This window comes from Lipotes vexillifer, unplaced genomic scaffold, assembly GCF_000442215.2.
Source record: "Lipotes vexillifer unplaced genomic scaffold, Lipotes_vexillifer_v1.1 scaffold371, whole genome shotgun sequence".
In the NCBI taxonomy this organism is placed as follows: domain Eukaryota; kingdom Metazoa; phylum Chordata; class Mammalia; order Artiodactyla; family Lipotidae; genus Lipotes; species Lipotes vexillifer.
This window is the reverse complement of record NW_006786304.1, coordinates 4,258,745-4,282,991: the sequence shown is the minus strand read 5'-3', so window position 1 is coordinate 4,282,991 and position 24,247 is coordinate 4,258,745. Positions and strand designations below refer to the sequence as shown.

The 24,247-nt window shown below is 53.4% G+C and overlaps 1 protein-coding gene across 2 annotated transcripts in view; it reads left to right on the top strand.

Moving 5' to 3' along the window:
* SPTBN4 (spectrin beta, non-erythrocytic 4) overlaps positions 1-24,247 on the top strand; it is a 73,942-nt gene that overhangs the window by 26,319 nt on the left and 23,376 nt on the right. The window contains exons 14-20 of one of the 2 annotated variants that reach the window (XM_007458641.1): positions 2,073-3,003; positions 4,323-4,460; positions 7,061-7,811; positions 9,539-9,741; positions 13,158-13,248; positions 16,694-16,840; positions 18,268-18,531. In XM_007458641.1, the coding sequence (XP_007458703.1) occupies positions 2,073-3,003; positions 4,323-4,460; positions 7,061-7,811; positions 9,539-9,741; positions 13,158-13,248; positions 16,694-16,840; positions 18,268-18,531 (2,525 nt within the window). Of the gene's footprint in view, positions 1-2,072; positions 3,004-4,322; positions 4,461-7,060; positions 7,812-9,538; positions 9,742-13,157; positions 13,249-14,582; positions 14,686-16,693; positions 16,841-18,267; positions 18,532-24,247 lie in introns of those variants that run through there. The other variant, XM_007458642.1, reaches the window with a different exon arrangement.

Genomic DNA, 24,247 nt, shown 5'->3' with positions numbered 1-24,247 from the left:
TTCACCTTGGCCAGGTGAGGGGGCGGGCGGGGGGGTGGCCGTTTTTGTGGTTTGCACAGTGACTTTGTTTTGGGTGCTCTCAGACGTGATTGTGGAATGGTCTTTTCCTCGTCCCGCTCCATCCCTATTGCAGAGTGGTCTCGTCTGATGTTGTGTCCTGTGCAACTGTGTATGAGTGCTGACAGCAACAGGGCTGCTTTTTTCTTTCTCACTGATGAGGAAACTGAGGCCCACAGCCACAGAGCTGATCAGAGAGAGGGCTTGGAGGCTGGTCTGTCTCACTCCTCTATCTGGAGCCATGGCCCTTGGGAATCCTGGAGCATTGTTAGGAAAGGAAGACGCTGTCCAGCTTGCAGGATGGTCAGGGGTTTCTCACCCTCATGGACTGGATCACGTCCTAAGAGCAGATGTTGAGGTCTTCTTCCAAGCCCCAGTGCGGACATCCCCATCCTAGCTCAGCCCATTACCAACCTCATGACCCCACGAGACACTGTCGGGACCCTCTCCTTCATCTTCACTCTTCATCCTCATTCTTACGGATGTTTGTCAAGGAAGCTCCCTCGGTCTTTTCCTTGTGAGGTCTCGGTGCCTGGTGACAATGCGCCAGCAGCACCATGGAAACAGCAAAGAGGCTAGTGTGGGGTGTGTGTTGTCATGGTGACGGGAGGTAGCGCTGTTGTCATGGTGACGGGAGGTAGCACTGTCTGATAAGTGGTCCAGAGTGTGGCATCCTGCTCGACTACTTCTTAGCTGATCCTGGGCAGGTAGCTTCCCTCCCTGGGTGTGAGTTTCTTCATCTGCAAGATGGGGCTAAGGAGGATACTGGCCTCATAGAATGGTTGTGAGAATTAAATGACAGTGTGTCAGAGTAAGGGCCAGATACATGGATGCTGTTGATGTTTATTATTCAGTTGGATGCCTCCGTATTTGGGTCAATTTCAGTGAATGTCCAGAAATGCAGAAATCCCACAGGCCATCTAGGGCGGTGTCTCTCATACTGTTTTTTGTTTTTTTTTGTTATTTTTGTGGTACGTGGGCCTCTCACTGTTGTGGCCTCTCCCGTTGCCGAGCACAGGCTCTGGACACGCAGGCTCAGTGGCCATGGCACATGGGCCCAGCTGCTCCACGGCATGTGGGATCCTCCCGGACCGGGACACAAACCCGTGTCCCCTGCATCAGCAGGCAGACTCTCAACCACTGCGCCACCAGGGAAGCCCCTCTCATACTGTTTTGACCCAGTAAGAAATACATTTACCTCATGACCCAGAGTTCACAGGCACATGTGCAGACACACACACACACAGACACACAGAGACACCAAGTCTTTATAAAACAATGCTTCTCCCCTTACCTCTGATATTTTCTATTCATTCTATTCCATTTCATTAAAGAAATGCTGGCTGCAACCCATTAAGTTAATCTCACAGTTCTCAGTCACAAATCAGAGGTCCAGGAGGAAGGTGAAATATTTGAAGACAAAAAAGGAGTTTAGGTCATCACTGGGTTAATAAATAAGGTGACAGAGGATGAGAGGGAACCCAGAAGCATAGCTTAAGAGTAGAGAATTTTCATCGGGTCCATTTCTGAAGGGAAAACACTGTATATTTACACTAAAATATACACATTCTAGGATTCTCTGAATCTCTGTTTCCATTCATCATTCAATCAATAAGTCACCGTTTTCACTAGGTGACTGCTCTGGGCTCCACCCTGTGCTGGGCAGTGGTGGGGACATGGTGTGCTGGAGACAGTCCCTGGCCCTGTTCTTACAGGGCTCCCAATCCAGTAGGGGAGACAGACTGTCAGTGACGGCCCAGAGGATTCAGAGCTGGGTGAAGGAGTCACAGGCAGAGTGGTCCGGGCTGGGATGGGAAGCAGAGAAGCCTGGGAGAGCCAGAGAAGGCGCCTGCTCCAGATTTGGGGTGTCAGGGAAAGCTGCCTGGAGGAGGGGAGGTGTAATCTGGCATCTGATGAAGTCGGGCCAAGGACTAGGCAGGTAGCCTTGTACCACCCTCTCTTGGACGCCCCCTGGCCCGTGCCCAACCCGGGATCTGCCCCTTTTCCTGGTCCAGGTTACCAGCCCTGCGATCCGCAGGTCATCTGCAACCGCGTGAACCACGTGCACGGCTGTCTGGCGGAGCTGCAGGAGCAGGCGGCTGGGCGGCGCGCGGAACTGGAGGCCTCGCGCAGCCTGTGGGCGCTGCTGCAGGAGCTGGAGGAGGCCGAGAGCTGGGCCCGCGACAAGGAGCGCCTCCTAGAGGCGGCGGGCGGCGGCGGCGCGGCGGGAGCGGCGGACGGCGCCCACGACCTGTACAGCACCGCGCGCCTCCTGGCTCAGCACAAGATCCTGCAGGGCGAGGTGGGCGGGCGGCGGGTGCTGCTGCAGCAGGCCCTGCGGCGCGGCGAGGAGCTGGCCGCGGCCGGTGGCACCGTGGGCCCAGGCGCCGAGACGGTGCACCTGGCGGGCCTGGCGGAGCGCGCGGCGAGCGCGCGGCGGCGCTGGCAGCGGCTGGAAGAGGCGGCGGCGCGGCGCGAGCGGCGGCTGCAGGAGGCGCGGGCGCTGCACCAGTTCGGTGCTGACCTCGACGGGCTCCTGGACTGGCTCCGCGACGCCTACCGCCTAGCAGCCGCGGGCGACTTCGGCCACGACGAAGCATCCAGCCGCCGCCTGGCCCGCCAGCACCGCGCGCTCACCGGGGAGGTGGAGGCGCATCGCGGGCCCGTGGGCGGCCTGCGGCGTCAGCTGGCGACACTGGGGGGCGCCAGCGGCGCCGGGCCACTGGTGGTGGCACTGCAGGTGCGCGTGGTGGAGGCCGAGCAGCTGTTCTCCGAGGTGACCGAGGTGGCTGCTCTGCGGCGCCAGTGGCTGCGGGATGCCCTCGCTGTCTACCGCATGTTCGGCGAGGTGCACGCGTGCGAGCTGTGGATCGGTGAGAAGGAACAGTGGCTGCTCGCCATGCGTGTGCCCGATTCACTCGACGACGTCGAGGTGGTGCAGCACCGGTGAGCGCGCACTGGTGGGATTCCCCGGTCCCCTTCCTCACGCACGCAGTGTCGCCTGCCTTGGTTCAACAGTACCCGTGTCCACTCACCAGGAACCGGAGGTTCCAGTAAAACGTGAATGATATTAGTCCCAACCTCACAGGCTACTGGAGAACAATAAATGACTTAGTATGTGCAAACTACTTAGCAAATGCCTGGGTCCAGGGAGCATTCCATGAGCGGCTGCTATTGTTACTATGAGGCTTACAGTCACCCGGCACGAAATTAACCTAAGCTCCTCCAGGGGTGTCCCAGCCTGACCCCTCTCCCTGTGACTCCCACTGCCCTTGCATAGATGTTACCTCCCTAGCTATAAAATTGTTCTGACCCTTGTCACTTTCTCTTCCCTCACCCCACTTCACATTTCTTCACAGCAGTTACCACCATGTGACACATGAGATACTGATTTGTCTGTTGGCAGATTTAGAAATGGGTTGTTAAAATAGTGGATGAACCCTCCGCCCCTCTCTCTCTGAGCATGTTCATCCATCCACTCATTCAGTGGGTACTTATTGAGCTCCTGCCCGCCCTGTTCCAGGTCTTGGGCTGAGCATTCCTGGAAACACAGGCCTGGTCCCTGCTGTTACTGTGCCCACAGTTACCCAAGCCACAGCCTTGGGCATTGTTTTAAACAAGGGAGGACCATGGCCAGCTTAAAACAGATTTCCCTGGCTGCCAGGTGGAGGGTAGGTTGCGGGGGGGTGAGAGTGGTGGCTGGGAGCCCAGAGAGGCAGCTGGGGTGAGGATTCAGGTAGGAGAGGACAGGACTGGACCAGGGCTAGAGCCCAAGTAAACAGGCCATGGGGGCAGATCGGCTTGGGGGGAGTGTTTGTCCAAAAGAGAGCCCAGGGGATGGGGTCGGGGGCTGTCCCTGAGATGGAGACCCAGAGGAAGAACAAATTGGGAGAGGTGTTGAAGCTAGTTTGAGTACAGTGAGGACCCTGGAGGAGATGCACAGCAGGCTTTAATGTTGGAGACAGGTTCAAAAGGAATGAGGTTGAAGCTGGAGACAGATGTGTGAGTGATGGGTTCAGGGGCAAGGACTGTGGGAGTGGGTGAGATGGGCCAGGCAGGATGTTAGGGAAAGCTCAGAGGGCCCAGGACAGAGCCCTGAGGAATCTAACATTTAAGTGGCAGCTAGAAGGAGAGCCAGCAAAGGAGCCTAGGGAGGTGAGGTTGGAGAGTTAAGAGAAGAACCAGGGGAAGGCATCTTCCCAAAACGCAGTGAACAGGTCCCCAGGGTCCAGGCCTCTCTGAGTACGTCCATCCTTCCTCCGCAGATTTGAGAGTCTGGACCAGGAGATGAACAGCCTGATGGGCCGTGTCCTGGATGTGAACCGCACAGTTCAGGAACTGGTGGAAGGAGGCCACCCCAGCTCAGAGGAGGTGCGCTCCTGCCAGGACCACCTCAACAGCAGGTAGGTGAGGCCTGGGGCTGGAAGTTCTTCTAGGTATCTCACACCAGCTCTTCCCATCATTCTTTTCCTCATTCACCAACTGTAGAAATCAAGAACGTGCACCTTCAAATCCCTGAGATGATAAGGGCCATCTAGTAAATTAGCAAAATCTTGAAAAAAATTAAAATACCCAGTGCTAGTGGTGATGTGGTAAAATGAGGACACAATACATTTTAATGGGGTATTAACTTACTTGTTCAGAAATGATTTATTGAGTATCCACTATCTGCCAGGAAATTTTCCAAGTACATTTGTTTTATCTCCCCATATCCCAATTTCCATAGTAAAGTTTCCAGAGTTCAGAGCTCTTTAAGAATAGCAACAAATTAAATCTTTCCTGCTAGAACACTGCCAGTAGTTCTTGCAAGGTAGGGTTTATGGATAAAGACACAGGTCCAGAGAGGTGAAATCCTTATTCAAGCTTACTCAGTCTAGTAAGTAGGAGTCAAACCCAGTTCTGCCTGAATCCAGAACTGGGGCTCTTGATCATATTTATATATTCATTCTTCCCAGCAATTCTGTGGGGTGTAAATTACCCATGCGAGAGAGGAGGAAATGGGGGCTCAGAGAGGTGAAGGTGGCCTGAGGTCACATGGCAAGTTATGGGGATCAAGCCTGGATTTGTCTGGCTCCAAAGATTGTACCCTTAACTGCTGTGCTGGAAGATCCCAATATCCAGTGATTTCCAAGTCTCTGTAGACTCAACAATCCCAGGGCACCAGGGCCTAAAAAGATAATGACAGCAATAGGGATTTACGGCATTTAGTGAGATGATGTGCTAAGTGCTTTAGCCACATGAACTCATTAAAAACACCCAATGAAGTGGACATAGTTATCCCCATTCTCCAAATAAGGAAACAGGATCAGAGATGGAAATGATTTGCCCAAGTTCACATGGCAAATCTGGCCAGAGCAGAACTTGAACTTGAGTCCTTCTGATTTCAAAGTCCTAATCTCTGCCCTTATGGTGTGTCCATTCTAGAGGTGACAGAGAGTTCACAAATAGACTAATACATGAACAAGATATTTAGAGAGTTTTAAGGATTTATGCAGGAAATAGAGTGACCTGGTAGGGCATAACTGGAGCTTGGGGGTGATTTTAGATCTTGTGTTCAGCCATAACATTTTGAGCTGGGCCCTCAAAGGGGATGAGAAGGCAGCCAAGGAAGGTCCCCCCATCAGGTGGGTCCTCCAGGTGAGGGACCCGGGGGGCTCGGGTGGACCTGGGAGAAGCTCTTTTCCTTCAGCCTTCCTGAGAAGGGAGGGCAGCCTGCTTTGGGGCCACTTCCCTGGGGGCTGGCTGAGAAAAGGATTTCAGGATGGTGAGGGCAGAGCTTAAAAAAAAAGGGGTGGGGGGAACGAGAAGGATCCAGCTACAGGAAGAGTACATATGGGGGAGGGGAGGGAGGGTACAGAGCATTCCAGGCAGGGAGCACAGCCAAGGCAAAGGCCCTGATATGGTCTTTGGGACCATATCAAGTCCCCATATCAATCGTGGGGACTATTATCCCCACTCAATAATAGTAGCTAACAGGTAGTGTTTTAAGCACTTCACAAACCATAACTCATTTGACTCTCACAACACCCCTATGAGGTAGGTACTGTGCTATGTCCATTTTACTGGCGGGGGAACTGAGGCACAGAGAAGGTTACTAACCAAAGGGTACATAGCTCAGATTTGACTTTGAGCCTGACACAGCCAGGCAGTCTGGCTCGGATTCTGTGCTTATAAACTGGACCATACACTGCCTGTGAAAGGGAACTGAGGCCCAGAAAAATATCATCTCTTGCCTGAAGGCACAGGGCAATGCGTAATTTTCCCCATTTATTTATTTTGGAATAAAACAGGTTTGCCTTAGCACCTGGCTTATAGTACATGCTCAGTAACTATTCATTGCATCCAACGTATTATCTGATATCATAAGCCAGCAGTTCCCACACTCTTTGGTTTCAGAACACTTTGCACTCTTAAAAACTATTAAGGACCCCAAAGAGCTTGTTTTAGTGGGTTATAGCTATCAGTATTTACTATATTAGAAATTAATACTGAGTAATTTAAAAACATTATGTCGTTAAAAATAACAATAATAAACTTAGTCTGTTAACATAGCTAACATGTTTTAATGAAAAGAAACCCTTTCAAAAAAAAAAAAAGGTAGCGAGAAGGTTGGCGTTGTTTTGCGTTTTTGCACATCTGTTCAATGTCTGGCTTAAGAGCAGGCAGCTGAGTTCTCAGGTCTGCTTCTGCACTCAGTCCCTGTCCTGCAGCCTCTGGAAAACTCCACTGTACACTCGGGACAGAATGAAAGTGAAAAGGCAAATAGCATCTTAGCATTTCGATGAAGATAGTTTTGCCCTTGCTTAGATTACATTTTGAGAACCGCTGTTCTAAGCAAATGTACCTGGTAGAGTCCATTTTACACAGACAGAAACTGGGGCTCGGTGAGATAAGGTGACATTCTAAGGTCACACAGTGGCTGGGTTCTACCTAGGGTCGACGGGCCCTCCACACCCAAGAGGGGTCTCCGTCCTCCTTAAGCCGCCCTGCTTCCCCTGGGCAGGTGGAACCGCATCGTGGAGCTGGCGGAACAACGCAAAGAGGAGGTGAACGCGGTGCTGCTGGTGGAGAACCACCTGCTGGAGGTGGCGGAGGTGCGCGCGCAGGTGCGCGAGAAGCGGAGGGCTGTGGAGAGCGCGCCCCGCGCGGGCGGCGCCTTGCAGTGGCGCCTCAGCGGCCTGGAGGCAGCTCTGCAAGCGCTAGAGCCGCGCCAGGCGGCCCTCCAGGAGGAGGCGGCCCTGCTGGCTGTGCGCTTCCCGGCTCAGGCTGCGCGGCTGCATCAGGGTGCTGAGGAACTGGGCGCCGAGTGGGGCGCGTTGGCTAGCGCGGCTCAGGCCTGTGGCGAGGCGGTGGCGGCGGCCGGGCGCCTACAGCGCTTCCTGCATGACCTGGACGCTTTTCTGGACTGGCTGGTGCGCGCCCAGGAGACGGCGGGCGGCGGCGAGGGGACCCTGCCCGGCAGCCTGGAAGAGGCGGACGCGCTGCTGGCGCGCCACGCCACCCTCAAGGAAGAAGTGGACCAGCGCGAGGAGGACTACGCGCGCATCGTGGCGGCCAGCGAGGCACTGCTGGCGGGCGACGGCACCGAGCTGGGTCCGGGCCTGGCACTCGACGAGTGGCTGCCGCACCTCGAACTTGGTTGGCACAAGCTGCTTGGCTTGTGGGAGGCGCGCAGGGAGGCGCTGGTCCAGGCGCACGTCTACCAGCTGTTTCTGCGCGACCTACGCCAGGCGCGGGCGGTGCTGCGCAACCAGGTGCCCGCTTCCGGGTTGACGAGGGCGGGGGTCTGAGGCCGCGGGGGATTTCGGGGACAAGGAAATGTATGGAGGAGTGTGTTTGCGGGGACCACTGGCTTCGTGGCTTATCTGCTGTCAGCGGCGGTGTGTGTGTGTGTGTGTGTGTGTGTGGCAGGTATCTGGTACGGATGGCTGGGTTTGTGGAGCATCCGGTGTGAACATGTGTGGGTGGGTGCGTAACAGAATTTGAGGATTATGATGGGTGGGGTGGCGTCTTATTTTAGGTGATTAACAGTGTGTGGACTATTCTGAGTAAGTAATGCATTTGGGTGTTCATTGGAGTGGCTTCTTGGGTTTGTGGATTGTATGGAAGGAAATAAGAGTATGAGGTTGATTGGTGATGGTCAATGGGGTTTAAAGAAGATCTTGGGGTGGATAACAGAGGATGAAGGTTATGGTAGAGGGAATTCAGGCTGAGAGATGATTGGAGTCAGTAAATGATGGTAGATTAAGTGGTTCTGGGGACCTAAATTAGCAGATTATCTTCTTATTGGGAACGGCAATTTGCAGATTCTCTGGAGAGGGTAACTGCCTTTACAGCTTGAGGAATCAAGTGCCGTGGTTATCTGGGAACAGCTAATCCATTTGGGGGAACTTTCTGGGATGGGAACCAAATTTGAGGATTTGGACAAGATGGAACACCCAGTTTTCAGATTGTCCAAGAGTAGGTACCAGCTTTTAGGGATCATTTTATTTATTTCCTTGGCTGCATCGGGTCGTAGTTGCGGCCCGTGGGATGCGGGACTTTTTGTTGTGGCGTGGGCTTCTCTCTAGTTGTGGCGCGCGGGTTCCAGAGCGTGTGGGCTCTGTAGTTTGCAGCACACGGTCTGTCTAGTTGAGGCGCGCGAGCTCAGCAGTTGTGGCACGCGGGCTTAGTTGCCCCATGGCACGTGGGATCCCAGTTCCTTGAGCAGGGATCGAACCTGTGTCCCCTGCATTGTAAGGTGGATTCTTTACCACTGGACCACCAGGGAAGTCCCTAGGGGTCATTTTAGAAAGCATGACTACCTGTGCTGGTTATCTAGAGAAAGCTGACCCAGTTAGAGGATTACCTGGAGAAACAGACAGGGGGCCCCTGGAATCATGAGGTTACTAAACATTGGAGCTGAGGTGGCCTTGAGAGACCCTTTCTGATCCACCCATTTTACCAGTTAGAAAACTAACCCCAGAGAGGGAAAGAACTTCCTTGAAGTCACACAGGACCCAGGTCAGTCTTCATCAATTAACCAAATATTTACTGAGTGCCTCCTCTGTGCCAGGCACTGTTCTGCGGCTGAGCACAGAGGAAACAAAACACAAAATCCCACCCTCGTGTGGCTGGCATTCTAGTGCGTGTGCATATATATGTGGGGGAGGAGATGATAAACAAGTAATAGCATATATAATATCATGTCAGGTATATGCTATGAAAAATAATAAAGCAGAATAAAGGGCTATGGCTGGGGGAGGAGGATGCTATTTTTGACAGATGGTCAGAGACCTGAAGAAAGTGAAAGAGCCAGCCATGGGGCTATCTGGAGGGACCAGCATGGGAAAAGGATCTGAAGTGGGACCATGCCTGGCGTGTTCAATGCTAGAACAGTGAGCAAGGGAGAGGAAAGTGGTGGCAAGGCAGGCTGGCAGCCTCTCCCTGGTCCTGGAAGGAAGCAGGGCTAAACAGAGCATTCCCTCCCCCCCCATTCCAGGAGCTGGCACTGTCGGGTCTGGACCTGCCGGGCACCGTGGAGTCGGTGGAGGAGGCACTGAAACGGCACCGGGATTTTCTCACCACGATGGAGCTGAACCAGCAGAAGATGCAGGTGGCTGTGCAGGCTGCTGAGAGCCTGCTGAGGCAGGGCAACGCCTACGGGGAGCAGGCCCAGGAGGCCGTGACTCGGCTGCTGGAGAAGTAGGTCCCTTAGACCCCAGGGGCACAGGGGGTGGGATCTCGGCACAGGGGAGGGGCAAGGAGGCCAGAATTCCCTTTCTTTCCATCACATTTCTGCTCTTCTGTCTCTCTCTTTTTTTTTTTTCTTGGCCGTGCCATGCGGCTTGCAGGATCTTAGTTCCCCAACCAGAGATCGAACCCATGCCCCCTGCAATGGAAGCATGGAGTCCTAACCACTGGACCTCCAGGGAATTCCCTCTCTGTGTCTTTGATTTCTATCTAATTCCATATTGCTTTAGATTCGATTTAAATTGATGATCTGTGAAAAGGTAACTTGTGGTCGATAACCCAAAAGCTGCAAAAGGATATACAATGAAAAGTTTCTCTCCCAAGCCTGCCCTCAGCCTGGGATAGCCGGACTGGTTGTTAAAATGTTAACATCTACTGTGTGCCAGGCACTATTCTAAGCCCTGAACAAAACAGCAACCCCTCCCCGCCGCAAAAAAAAAAAAAAAAACCCCAGCCCTCAAGCAGAGTCCTTTACAGGATTTCCTTCAGGCCCACTTCTTTCTGTCCGTCATTGTTGCTGTTTCTGCCCGTCCTGGTGACCCCAGCTTTCTCCTCTATGACATGAGCGATGCAGGAAGAGAGCCCAACGCTGCTCCATCTTCTGTCTCCTGATGGAAATCATACCCAGTCCCTCCACCACCGTCCACAGCCCCGAGGCCCCAGCCCCTTGGCTTTTCAGTCTCCGGCGTCTTTTTTCCCTAAATTCATTTGGGACAAGGTTGGAGTTTCCTAAAGGAAAACTTTTATGGAGATTCTCATCCTGAGGATGCAAATTCATGATCTAGCATCCTCCGCTCCAGGCCTGGCCCCTTCCTTCTTTTACCCAGCATTTCTTGAGTGTCTGCTGTCTGCTGGGCTCTGCAGAATGGGGAGGAGGAGCCTGGAGGGCTGTTCTTCTGAGTCACGCCTTCATTCCTTTGCAGTCATTAATGGCTCCTTTCATTCTATTGTTTATTCATTTATTCCTTTGAAAAATTTATTTGGCTGTGCCGGGGTCGTAGTTGCAGCATGTGGGAGCTTCGTTGCCGCGTGCGGGATCTTTAGTCGCGGCATGTGGGATCTTTAGTTGCATCATGCGGGGTCTAGTTCCCTGACCAGGGATTGAACCCGGGCCCCCTGCATTGGGAGCATAGAGTCTTAGCCATTGGACCACCAGGGAAGTCCCTATCCATTTATTCTTCAGCCAATTAAACAAGTGCTGAGTCCACGCTGTGTTCCAGGCCCTGTGTGGGGCAATGCTGGGCACGCATCCTGGGTGACCAGGACAGAACATGATTCCTGCCCTCATAGAGCTCACATGCTGTCTGACAAGGATGGCCCAGAATGGTCAGGGCCAGGATGGGAGAGATGCAGGGGGCCGTGGGAGCCCTGGGGTCAAACAGGGCCAGGTCCTAGTCCCAGCTCTGCCTCTCAACCTGTAGATTCAGAGCAAGTCACTTCTCTTTGCACGAGCCTCACCTCGCCTGGAACCTGGCCCAGCCCTGTGTGCAGGGCGCTCTTGCATCTTGTCTGCATTTGGCACATGAGGCTCAGAGAGGGGAACAGACTTGCCAGAGGTCACAGCTCTTTTCTCACCCTCCCGGAAACAAGGGATTTTCCTCATCCCTAGGACTGATGCTTGACGAGTTGGCTGCTAAAGGCCTGGAGGGACTGAGTCTGGTTCAATTTCAGAGGCATTTCCTATTTCCTGGTTCCTGAGCTGAGTCTTGGCAGGACGGAGTACATATTTTGCTTGTCTCTGGCCCTTCCATCCAGCTCTGCCCTTGGTTTTCTCTGTAACTTTCTCCCACACACTCCATCTCTTTGCCTCCATCTCCCTGTACAACTATGTATCTCTGTTTCCTTGTCTGTCTCTCCTTGTTTTTTCTACCTATATATGCATCTCTCTTTTTTTCTGCCTCTCTCTCTCTCTCTCTCTCTCTCTCTCTCTCTCTCTCTCTCGGGTATTTTACTTTTATTACTGCCCTCCCTCTTTCTCTCTGCCTCTCTGTCTCTCTTGCTTTCTTTCATTCATAAAATATGTATTGAGTACCTACTGTGTGCCAGCTCCTTCTTCTAGGCATTGGGGATACAGGTGTGAGCAAAACAGACAAAAAATTCCTGCCCTCATGGAATGACATCCTGGGGAGGAGACAGAGAAGAGAAATATGTAACATATACAGTGTGTTAGATAGTGTTAAGTGCAAAGGAGAAAGTTAAAGAAGGAAAGAAAGCCAGAAAGTGTTGGGGAGTGATCAGCAGGGGTCTCGCTAAGAACGTGACATTTGAGTACACTTTGCGGGGAAGACCATTCCAGGCAGAGGAAACAGCCAGTGCCAAGGCCCTGAGCTGGGAGTTGCTTGTTCAAGGCACAGCAAAGAGGGACCCCCTCAGCCATCTCCACCAGGCCTCTTGGGCACTTTGCCCTGCACTGTGGGCTGGAGGCCAGACTGCCTGGGGCTGTGGTGCTTGCTGGCTCTGGGGTGGTCGGGCCTGGGTCCAGCCCAGCCAGTTCACTTAGGCCAAGGGCCCGCCCCTCCTTGCCTCCGTGTGGCTCCAGCTGCATCTATCCATGCCCTGCTCTCATCCCTCTCTCCAACTCTGTTGCAGCCTTCTGTCTGCCTGGCTGTGTCTTTTGCTGGGGGCATCTGGCCACTTCTCTTCCTGTCCCTTTTTGGGCTGTCCCTCCCCTGACCCTCTCTGTCACTTTCCTTCCCTCTGCTTTCTGTCTACTGCTCTCCTCTCTGTCTCTCTATCTCTCTCTCTCTGTCTCTGGCACTACCCTTGCTTCATTTCTTCCCTCGTGTTTTCCTATTTTCTCTATCTCTGGGTCTCTTTCTTTGTCTCTTGTCCAAGTCTCTGTCAATCATCCCCTCTTGAAATCTTTGTTTCTCTTTATCTCTGGTCTTGTGCCTGTATGTGTTCCTGTTTATCTCGCTAAGCCTTTGCATACCCCACCCCCCCACCCCTGTCAATCTGTCTCTCCCTCCTGATCTCTCTTTCTCCCTAGGTGTCTTTCATTCTCTAAGTTTTTATCTCTCTCGGTATCTTACTCTGTAGGTCTGTTATCTCTCTCTATGGGATTGTGTCTCTCCAAGGGTATTTCTTTCTTTTCAGATATCTGTCTGTCTCTGTCCCTTTCTCTCCCATTCTCTCTCTCCCCCGCCTTCCTCTCCCTCCTCCTCTCTCTTCCTCCCCCAGCTCTGTCCCTGGCTCTGCCCCCACTGATGTTTCCTTGCCTTTACTCCCATCCCTACCTTGCTCTCTCCTCTTCCTCGCTCGTACATATGCCCCAGGTTCCTAGCCCTGCCAAGCCTGACGCCCTCACAGCCCTACTGCCAGCGCCCCCAGACACAGGCTTCCCCCAATTCCTATCTCCCCACCCCCAGGAGCCAAGAAAACCAACTACGGGCCCAGCAATGGATGCAGAAGCTATACGACCAACTTGGGCTGCAGCACTTCCTACGAGACTGCCACGAGGTAGGAACTCCAGCTGTGCTGGGGCACAGGGACTTCCTTCCTAGGCAGGGAAGTGCTCCAGCACCGAGGCGCAGTGGGGGAGGGGGCGCCCCGTCTAAGTGGGTCGCGGAGCGAAGTTCACCTCGCGCCGCCAGGAGGCGTGCGGATCCTGGCCTCAGTGCGCATGCTCCTCAAGTCTCCTCCACCCACGCGTTGGGGAAGGAAGGAGGGGCCTTGGGTGCCCCGGGCAACGGCGCGCGTCCGCGCCCACAGGTCCCGCGGGGACGCGCGCTGATCTCACCTTTCCCCGCCGGAGGTTCGTGAGAAGCTCTCTGATGGGGAGACAGGAGACGGGGGGCGGTGGGGGGGGGGGGGGGGGGGGAGCCGTGGGTGGACCAGAGCGCAGCTTCGGTCAGAGACAGTCCCCGACCAAGCCTTCGCCCCTTTAACAGTGTCCAGGAATCAAGCTCTGCCCCTTTAGAGATGAACTACACAACCGGTGGTCCAGGTTCCCTTCTCCATTAGAGACAGCCCAGGAGATACGCTGCCTTTCTCTCCTTACCCTGCATTCCATAGAAACTATTCTGGACCCCGACCACATAAGAGATGGCCCCATGAGAGATGGCCCAGTAAACATTTTCCTAAACCCAAACAGAGATGGTCCTGGTCTCATCTATCTACCTGACTCAGGATAATTAGTACCCCCTCCGCGATGATACAGTACTTAAGTTTCCCCCAACCAAAGATGGTTCAGGAACCAGGTCCGAATCTCACCAATTACAGATGATTTGATTCCCCCCATGGTGAACCCCCATGTTCTCCCCACACATGAAATGGATAAGGGCTTCCATATCCCCCCTCCCAACTCAAGTCCATTAGAGATGGATCTGGGACTCGAGCCCACTAGAGATGAGTTCAAGAACCCCCTGTCCCCCTTCTTTCCACTGGAGATTATTCTGGACTGAAGTCTTATATAAGAGATATTTCCGGCTCCCTCCCATACTTTTTACCCCTGTATAGCTGAGGTAGCCAGGAATCTGAGCCCTTTCCCACCCCACCTCACCCCCTCACATAGCTGAGGTAGCCCAGGCCCCAGCTTACCCCCTCTCCGCCCCCCGCCGTTTGATTTGGCCCAGGAGCCCCTTCCCCCTCTCGTTAGATTGTTCTGGACCAAGCAGCAATCATCTGAGATGGCGCAGGAACACCCCCCTCCCCATGCTTTAGGGAGGGTGATGATTTCTCCTCTACGCGCATCTGGGGCCCGGCAGAGAGGCGGGCACGTAGGCAGGCAGGGGGCGCGCGCGGGCGGGCGCGCTGCCGCTGCGCGGTGGCGGGGGAGGGGGCGCGCGTCCGCCGGAGACTCAGCCGTCACCACCGCTGCCGCCGCCGTCGCGGTAGAGGGGCGAGAGCCCGCCCGTCCGCTGCAGGGACCGCCCGCCAACGCCTCCGCCACTTCAGGTCTCGGGGGCGCCCAGGGGAGGGGGCTGACGCGCACCCCCGCCGAGGCGGGCGGGGGAGGGGGCTTGGGCGTAGGCTTCCTGGGGGAGGGGGCTTGGGCCCGTGCTCGCCCGCCCGCCGCGGGAGGGAGGGGCGCCGGCGGCGCGGGGGCGGGTCGGTAAGGCGCAGGGACCCCAGCCCTGGGGAGGGGCCCAGATGCCGGGAGCTGTCCGCGGTGCTGCTGAGGGCCGGACTGAGGGGCCGGGTCCCAAGGGAGAGTAGCGGAAAGGGAGGACTTCTAAGGCTACTCCTGGGGTAGTGTGGATTTGCCCTGGGGGCTAAGGGGGTCCCAACCTCTCTAGGGGCCTTTCCTCTGGGTAATGGGGCCTCTGAGATTTGCCCTGGGGTTGGGGGACTCTCAACCTTTGGAGAGATTCTTCCCTGGTTCTTGCAGAATATGTGTTAGCCTTAGATGATGGGGGCGAAACACTTTTGCGTGGGTCTGCTGTGGGCGATGAGGGTCTTGGACTTGCTCTGGGTTTGGAGGGCTCTGACATTTGGGAGCTTTTTTCCTGGGTTGTTGGGAACTCTGGCTTTGCCCTCAGTGATGGGGGTCAATCACTTTTGGGAGGCTTTACCTTGATGACAGAGTACCTCTCCTTCAGGGGCTTTGCCTTCCCTATGAGCTGTGGCTGCCATTGGCAAACTCTTCCCTGCTTGTCGGGAATCTGATAGCATTGGGGGATTCAGCATTTGACTTGGCTCGTGTGTGTGTCTGTGTATGTATGAGGGAGTATGACGCTGTCCTGGACCCTTGGGGAGCACATGCTCAGGGGACATGGAGTGGGATTTGGCCGACTGGGAATTTGTCCTTGGCTATGACTGTAAGCCAGAGTCCATGGTTTTTTGTTGTTTTTTTTTCCCAAGAGGGAGGAGGAGGATCTTGTGACTGAGGGGGGGGAGGAGAAAGGGGAGGAGCAAACTGCCCAGGTGCCAGGTTTGGTCATGAGTGGGGAGGTTCCTGCTTGAGGGACAAGTCTCATTGGGAGGGAGGGGTGGCTCAGAAAGCAGCCCTGTGACTGGGCCTGCTGAGGGTAGTGGGAGGGGCCCACTCCTGTTGCTTGCATTTGGGATGACTGGTTTTGTTGGTGAGTGGGGGCACTAGAAATAGCTTTAGTTTGGGAGGGGGGGTTGGCTGCGGAGGTTCTATCTGGTCCATGCTGGATTTGTAGCATCTCACTTGGGGTAGACTCATTTGGGGAATCAGAAGGTAGCCCTGATGCTTGCATTTGGGGGGTTGGCTTTGGTTGGGGGCCAGAATGCATCATGGTTTTGGTGAACTGTGGTCTTGGGCTGGATCCTCAAGGCTGGATTTGGGGAGTTCTGTGGGCTCATTAAGGAGGCTGGATCTGGGTTGCAGGGGATGGGTCTACCCCACATTGGAGGGATGGTTTGGAGGGAACTAGACTTGGCACTAGTTGGGAGGTGTTTTAGGGGTTCATCTGGCCATATTGGGGGTCTGGGACTAGATATGGGGGCTTCACCTGATACCTTTGGGAATGGGTTGGAGATCTTGAATTGGTGCTTATTGGAGGTGGCTGAGACTGAATTGAAGGGTCTAAGTGTTGCTGGGGGTGAGGGGTGCAAGACTGAATTGGAAGTGAGCTAAATTAGGTTGGAGGGCTTGTTTTGGAGGGCTGATTTGGCTATGGGTGGGAAGACTGGCCTAGGAACCCTACCTTGGGGCTTAGGGCTTATGAGGAGTTGAGAAGGGCTGCCCTGAGGACAGAGGGCTAAGAGATGATGCATTCTGGGGACCCTTTCATCCATCCCCTACTGCCTAGGAAAGGGCTTAAGCTGCACACCCCTGCCATAAAGGCCTCACTTGCACAGCTTTTTCCATCCCACCCTTCTCTCCTTCCCCAGTCCTAGAAGCCTAGGCCCTGAACCTGGGACATTGTGGAGGGGATGGGGGGGTGCTATGGCAGGTTGTGGGGAATTGGCTGAGCCCCTCGCCCGTCCTGCACAGCTGGATGGCTGGATCCATGAGAAGATGCTGATGGCGCGAGACAGCACGCGGGAAGACGGCCACAAGCTGCATAAGAGATGGCTCCGGCATCAGGCGTTCATGGCAGAGCTGGCACAGAATAAGGAGTGGCTGGAGAAGATTGAGAGGGTGAGTATGCAGAAGGGCCCGCCGCCCATGCCAGGTGCCAGGGGCCTCCAGGGAACCCATGTCTCACCTCCTTCACCCTCCACTGCCAGCCTGCTCTTCTCATACCCCTGAACTGGTTCAGATAATTTCCACATCTGCTCCTAGTTTTGTGGCCTTGAGTAATTCATGTAACCTCTTTGAGCCTCAGTTTGCCTGTCTATAAAATGGCCAACATCTCTTCTGAATGGTTGTTAAATATTTCACCCGTTCTTATAATCTCCCCCACCAGGCTTCCTTCCACACCATTTGGAGCATTTAAAATAGAAAGTCAGGTAGTCAGGTTGGGGCAGCCCTGGGAAGCTGGGGTTAAAGTGAACATTGGGTTCCTACAACCTTGGGTTCTCATTCTGTCTATGCCTGTTACCAGCTCTGGGGCCTTGGGGGAATTGTGTTAACTTCTTTGAGCCTCAGTTTGCTCTGCTTTATTTTTATTTTTTAATTAAAAAATTTTTTTGAAGTATAATTGATTTACAACGTGCTGTTAGTTTCTGGTGTGCAGCAAAGTGATTCCGTTATACGTATGTGTATACATATATGTATACATATACATGTATATATATTATTTTTCATATGGTTTATTACAAGATTTTGAATATAGTTCGCTGTGCTACATAATTGGACCTTGTTGTTTATGCTCTGCTTTAAAATTAGGAAATAATAAACGTAGGCTCTTGAGTACATAAAGTGCTTAACACAAGGCCAGGCACCTAGGAGCTGTAATTGCTATGGTATTGTTATTTTTAACATGTAATATGATATATGTGGCTCTAGGCCAGCATATATTGGAGCTTGTCTTCAGCTTGGAGGGACCCAGGCAGATTTTTGCTCTAAGCATCAACCCCCAAAACTGCCCCTAGACCTGCTGCCCTGGATCCCCCCACTCTTTTCACTCAAACAGAGGCACCCAGGTGGGTCTTAAACCCTTAAATGGCCACCGATGCCCCATAATGGTGGCACGTGGCAAAGCCACTCTCCTTGACTTGGAGTTTAATGGAGGTTTGTTCTCTCTGTCTCTTTCTTCCATCTCTGTCTCTCGCTCCCCTTCTCTGTCTTGTGGTCCTCTTCCCATGTTTCTAACTTTGTGCACGTCTCTGTATGCATCACTCTATGGCTATCTGTCTCTCTCTGTCTCCTTCTCATGCCTCTGTGTTGTCTGTCTCCCTCCCCACACCTCTGTCTATCTGTCTGTCTCTCCTCGTCTTTCTTCCCATGCTTGGTGCTTTCTCTCCAACCACCCCTCATGTCTCTGTCTCTCTCTGTGTCTCCAACTCCTTGATTCTGTCTCTCTCTCCACATCTCCCCTATGTTCTGCTGCCCCCATATTTCTCTGTCCCTCCCCACCATCCACTCCCTCCCCCTCATTTCCTGCCTCCCATCGTCTGGGGCAGGAGGGCCAGCAACTGATGCAGGAGAAACCAGAGCTGGCAGCCTCGGTGCGGAAGAAGCTGGGTGAGATCCGGCAGTGCTGGGCAGAGCTGGAGAGCACCACCCAGGCCAAGGCGAGGCAGCTCTTTGAGGCCAGCAAGGCCGACCAGCTGGTGCAGAGCTTTGCTGAGCTGGACAAGAAGCTCCTTCACATGGAAAGCCAGCTGCAAGATGTGGACCCCGGTGGGGACCTGGCCACTGTCAACAGCCAGCTCAAGAAGCTGCAGGTACGGCCTGGCTGACACAGACGGGGGCTTTCTAAACACAGTGGGGCCAGAGTCAGGGTCAGATCCCACTTGAGGTATTTCAGACAGAGGGGATTTCAGATAGGGATTTATTTCAAATGTGTTAGAAGAGCTGGAAACAGAAAGGGAATACTGAGGCAGTCCGGCTAGTAGCCACTATTGGAAGCACCCACCACCCCTAGGGCAGGGGCTACGAAGGGGGAGGAAAGATTTAGAGCCAAAAAGCAGTAGGTGGATAACAAGTACACTGAGGGTTTTCCAGGACCCTGACACCTGTTTCCTGGATGGAGAAACCAAGGCCCAGGGGTAGGCGGCTGGCTTTGCACAGAATAATAACAGCATTCATGGGACTTCCCTGGCGGTCCGATGGTTAAGACTCCGCGCTCCCAGTGCAGGGGGCACAGGTTCGATCCCTGGTGGGGGAACTAAGATCCCCATGCCACTCAGGCAGCCAAAATAAATAAATGAATAAAATAACGGCATTCACGGAGTGCTTCCCCCACCAGCCTCTGTGCCGAGCTCTCACTGACTCCTCCCAGCAACCCTAAGAGATTGGTACTGTTGTTATCCCCCATTTGACCAGCAGGGAAACTGAGGCACGGAAGGTAGAGCGCCTGGCCCAAGGACACACAGCTAGCCAGTGTCTCCATTACAAAACAGCGGCTCTTAGAGAACAGACACAGTGTCTGCTTTATCTCTGCTCCTAGCCTGGCAGCCTGTGGTGCTTGGTATCTTACTGTTTGATGCGCTGACTGGAGGTGTGAATGTAGGAGTTGCATCTCACCTCCCAAGGTGTGACAACTCCTGCCTTTACATCCCAGGAACAATGCCTGAGGCTCTGGGAGGTGAACTAATGGCCCAGGGTAGCCAGTGGCAGAGCCTAGATTCAAATCCAGGTCCCTCAACTCTTCACCACTCCTGCATAGTTATGCTTCTAAAGTGCTCGACATAGTGTCTGGCAAAAAAAAAAAAAAGTCAACTGATAATAAAAGCACATGACGCTAATTAGTATTTATTCAGTTATCTATGCAGCAAATCTTTATTGAGCACCTATGCCAACACGCTAGGCGCTTTTCTGGAATACAGCAGTAAGTAAAACACAAAAACTCATGGCCCCCCCTGGGGCTCACATTCTGGTGAGGAAGACGGATAAAGAAGCAGAGAGCAACAGATCTGAATAGGATGTCAGGGACGTCATTGCTTTCTGTACCCCAGTGGTTCTCAACTGCCTTGTCTCCAGGATCCCTTTATCTCTTACAAATCACTGAGATCCCAAAGAGCTTGTTTGCGTGTTTAATATTTACTATATTAAAAATGAAAACTGGACATATTTAAACGATTGGTTTAAAAACAACAACAATAAATCAATCACCTATGAACCCCAAAGCATTCTTTTATGAAGAATAACTATATTTTCCAAAACAACAAAAAAATGTAGGCAGAAGCTTGGCATCGTTTTCAACGTTGCAGCTCCCTTTCATGCCTGGCTTAAAAGAGCACTGGAGGGAATTCCCTGACGGTCCAATGGTTAGCACAGGTTCGATCGCTGGTCGGGGAAATAAGATCCTGCATGCCACCCGGTGTGGCCAAAATAAAAAAGAGCACTGCCTTCTCACCTCTGCTCCTGCATTCAGTGTCTCTTGCGATAGCACTGGTCATGCAGTCCCTGCAAAACCCTGCTGTGCACCTGGAAGAGAATGAGAGGGATAAAGGCAAATTAACAGCTTAGTATTTTTTTTAAACAATGTTGTAACTTTGCAGACCCCTTGAAAAGATCTTGGGAATCCCCAGGAGTACCCGGACCACACTTTGAGAACCGCTGATCTGTGTTCTGTGCCAGCCACTGATAACCTGTCCCTCCTCCCCAGCAGCCCTACGAGGGAAGTGCTGTGGTTTATCCTCACTGGACATGTGAGGAAACCACAGCACAGAAAGAGTCCTGGCTCTCCCAAAGTCACACAGCCACCAAGTAGCCATTCAGGACCACATTTAGTTCCCATCCACCCTCCTCCCTCGATACTCCCAGACCATAGTGGGGAACATGACCATCTCACTGGCCTCTGAAAAATCCATCACTGCCTGAGGTCCACACTGCATTAGCTGCGCAGGCAGTGGTCACACAGGGATGACTCGGCCCCACGTCTGCTCTGAGGGATCAGCAGAGTATCGGCAGAAACAAGTGGTGGCCTGGATGGTCAGACAGAGGAGGGAGCAAGGAGTAGTAGCAGCTAGGGGCCAAGTGATGAAAGCCCTAAGGGGTGGCAGACAGACCTGTGTTCAAATCCCAGCCAGGGCGCAAGTGTAGTCCCTCTCTGAACCTCTGTCGTCCCATCTTAAGTAGGACTGCCTCAGCGCGGGCATCCCAGGGCCAGGTGAAGGTGTGCACTGGGATGTGGTGAGTTCCCAGCAAATGGGGATCTGTGACTATTAGGATCCCAACAGGAAACAGAAGGCATGCTCCACTGAGGACGATTTGAAGAGGGCCTATAGAGAATCTTGACAAAGGTGTGAGCAGGGAATGGGGAAGCCTTGGGGCCAATAGGAGGGAGCTTCACTTCCGGGCAGGGGTGAGGGGGCTGGGGGAGGACAGGGGTGCAGAGTCGCCTGGAAGGTGCGGGGACCCTTAGGCAAGAATGGCCACTGCTGCAGGGAGGAGCCGGGAAATGATAGGTCCCCTCCGCTTAGTTCACAGGACTTACTTCATGGGTGCAGTCCCACGGGACCCGACACTCGGTTTTATGCTCTGCTCTCCTGTTTTGAAATTCTTTTGGCCATGCTGTGGAGCATGCAGGATCTTAGTTCCCCGACCAGGGATAGAACCCGTGCCCCCTGCAGTGGAAGCGTGGATTCTTAACCACTGGACCGCCAGGGAAGTGCCTGTCCTGTTTTGAAATTCTGAACATTTGAATCAAGAGACCTGCATTTTCATTTTGCACTGGGCCCTGCAAATTATGTAGCCAGTCCTGAGCCCAGCCCACCTGGAAGCCAGAAGGCAGGGGAGCCAGTTTCTGTGGTCCATACAGGTCAGCCCACCCCACTCCGCCCCCGCCGACCTGACCCCGGGGCACAGAGCAGGATGGAGAAGCTTAGACTGTGGGTCAGGAGGGGCAAATGGAGACCTCCAGCACAGCAGCAACTATTACTAGGATTATTCATTGTCTTACGATGATTACTAACTCTTCCTCAGCAGTTTATCGCAGTGAATAAAAGCACAGGCTCAGGACTCAGCAGGTGTGGGTTTGAATCAGAGCTCTGCCACTTACTAGGTGTGCGATGTTAGGCACGTGGCTTTGCCTCTGGTCTGAGCCTCAGGCGCCTCCTCCTAATGCTAAGCCACTTGGTGACAGCGGGACTCTGGGTGGCAGTACATGCCAGGGTCAAGGCCATGGATGCTGGAGCCTGGCTGCCTGGAGTCAAGCCCAGCTCTGTGACTTACCAACTGGCTAACTTGGAATTATTTCTCTTTTTGTGCGTCAGTTTCTTCTTCAGTCAAATGGACATAATAACAGTAGTGATTTCATAGGAACATTGTAAAGATTACAAGACGTACTGCACGATGTAGTTTCAGAATTGCTGACCCAGCAAATCTAACTAAGAGACAATTCTTGCTTACAGGTTTTAAATTTTTAATTGTTTTCCACCAGAGGGCACATCGTCACTATATTGTGTTCAAAAGTTGGATTATTTCTCTGCCTTCCATAGATTAGATTATTTATGTGAAATAGTTGTTTCATTTGTTTCTGATTATATTCCAGTTTGGCACTTCCCGCCATCCATGTAGCTTTTAAAAAATGTATTTGGCGGGATGGGGGGAGGTGCTATATGAAACATTAATATAGTGCCGAAAGTTAGAACTGTCAGTTTATAGCTCACCTGTGTGACAGATTGCTCGCCTGAGTCCTGATGCCATTTAATGCTCTCGCCCCAGCAGCAAATGAGAGCTCCTCTTTCTACCCATGCTTGCCAACACTTGGTGTTGGCAGACTTTTTAGATTTTTTTCCCAGTCTGGTGAATAGGCAGCATATCTCAGCGGTCTTTGCATTTGCATTTTGGGGGGAACTGGTGACCTTGAGCATCCTTGTCTCCCTTTTTGGCCATTTAGGTTTCAGAGGGAAGGTTTGGGGCCTCCTGCCCTAGACAAGTGCAGAGCCGGCTCTTCCCTCCACATGGAGGGGGTTAGGCCCACCAAGCTCTGGGGACCAGGAGGTGAGGTCCCCATTGTTTAAGGGAGAGACTGAGGCCCAAGGCGGATGAGAGCCTGGGTGGGGGGGTCACGCAGCGATGGGTAGGCCCAGCACAGGACTCCTGGCCCCTTTCCCCAGCAGAGGGAGCCCGAGGTGGGGAGTGACTCAGTGGGCCAAGGCCCCCATATGGAATCCAGCTGGGCCTCAGGAGCTGACACTGGGGAGGGGAGCGGTCTCCCAAGGCCCTGCTGTCCCCTGGGGCCTGCCTGAGATCCCAGACACTGCGCATATGCAGGAGGGAGGGGGTCGGTCCAGCCGGGCACATCTCCTGGCTGCTCTACCCCTCAGGGCACCAGGGCCAGGCTGGGCTGGGGGAGGTGCTGGCTCCGGGTCTGAGGGAGTGTGGCTGTGAGAGTGATCTCTTCCCCCTCTGCCTCACTCTGGGCCTGTCTCCCAGGCTCCCCCAGTTCCTCTGTGTCTCTCTTTCTCTTAGTTTTTTTCTCTCTCTTTCTCACCTGTCTGTCTGTCTGTCTCTTTATCTCTCTCTGTCTTACTCTCTCACTCTCTTCTCTCCGTCTCTTTTCATTTCAGTTCTCCATCTCTGCCCCTCTCCCTTGATCTCTCCTCATCCCTGTGTCTTCCTCGTGTCCTTCCCCTTGTCCCCCACCCCAGCTGCTGCAGCAGCCTTCCTGGAACCCCGCCTCCCAGGTCTAGGCCATGTGACCCAGAGTCCTCCTTCAGGGCCTCCTCCAACTGTCCTTGCCGGCTGAGGGGCCAGATGGTAGAGTCCCAAACCCCTGCTTTCCCAGTACCAGGGGTCTGACCAGCTGGCCTGGCTCAGCCATGGGCTCTTGCTTGGGGAGGGAAGCAGGGAGCTGGTCTCCTGCCATCTGAGGGGGACCAGTCAGGGGAAGATGCGCTTGGAGTCTTTGCAGCTGCTGAGCTGAGTCCATAAAGACTACCTCCCACCCTAAGCCAGGCTCCTTTCTCTGGCCGAGAAAACACTCTCTTTGCCCCTTTTCATTCTCTGCCCCACATTTCTTCATCTAGTCATCATGGCCCAGAGTCAGGAGCTACACAGTCCAGGGTTTGAACCCTTGTTCTCCTACTGTGTGACTGAGGACAAGTGACCCCACCTTTCTGAGCCGCATCATCCCCAATTACAGAGAAGCCGAGTGACTGAGGGCCACTAGGGTTTCGTGGTCACGTGGTCCTGGGTTCAAATTCTGGTTCTGGCAGTTTTTACTCTGGACCAGGCATTGATCGTCTCTTAGCCTCAGTCTCCCCAGCTGGAATATGGGAAGACAGCAGGTGGATCCGAGTAGGAATCAGGTTGATGTGGGGGTCAGGGCTTGTGTGTCACCATGTGGCAGAGTGCCTGAAGCTCTTTTGGAAGTAGGCTCTTCTGTCTTTTGTTTGTTTGTTTTGTTTTTTACCTTTAATGTCTTTTTTTATCTTTTTTTTTTTTTTTTTTTTGCTGTACGTGGGCCTCTCACTGTTGTGGCCTCTCCCG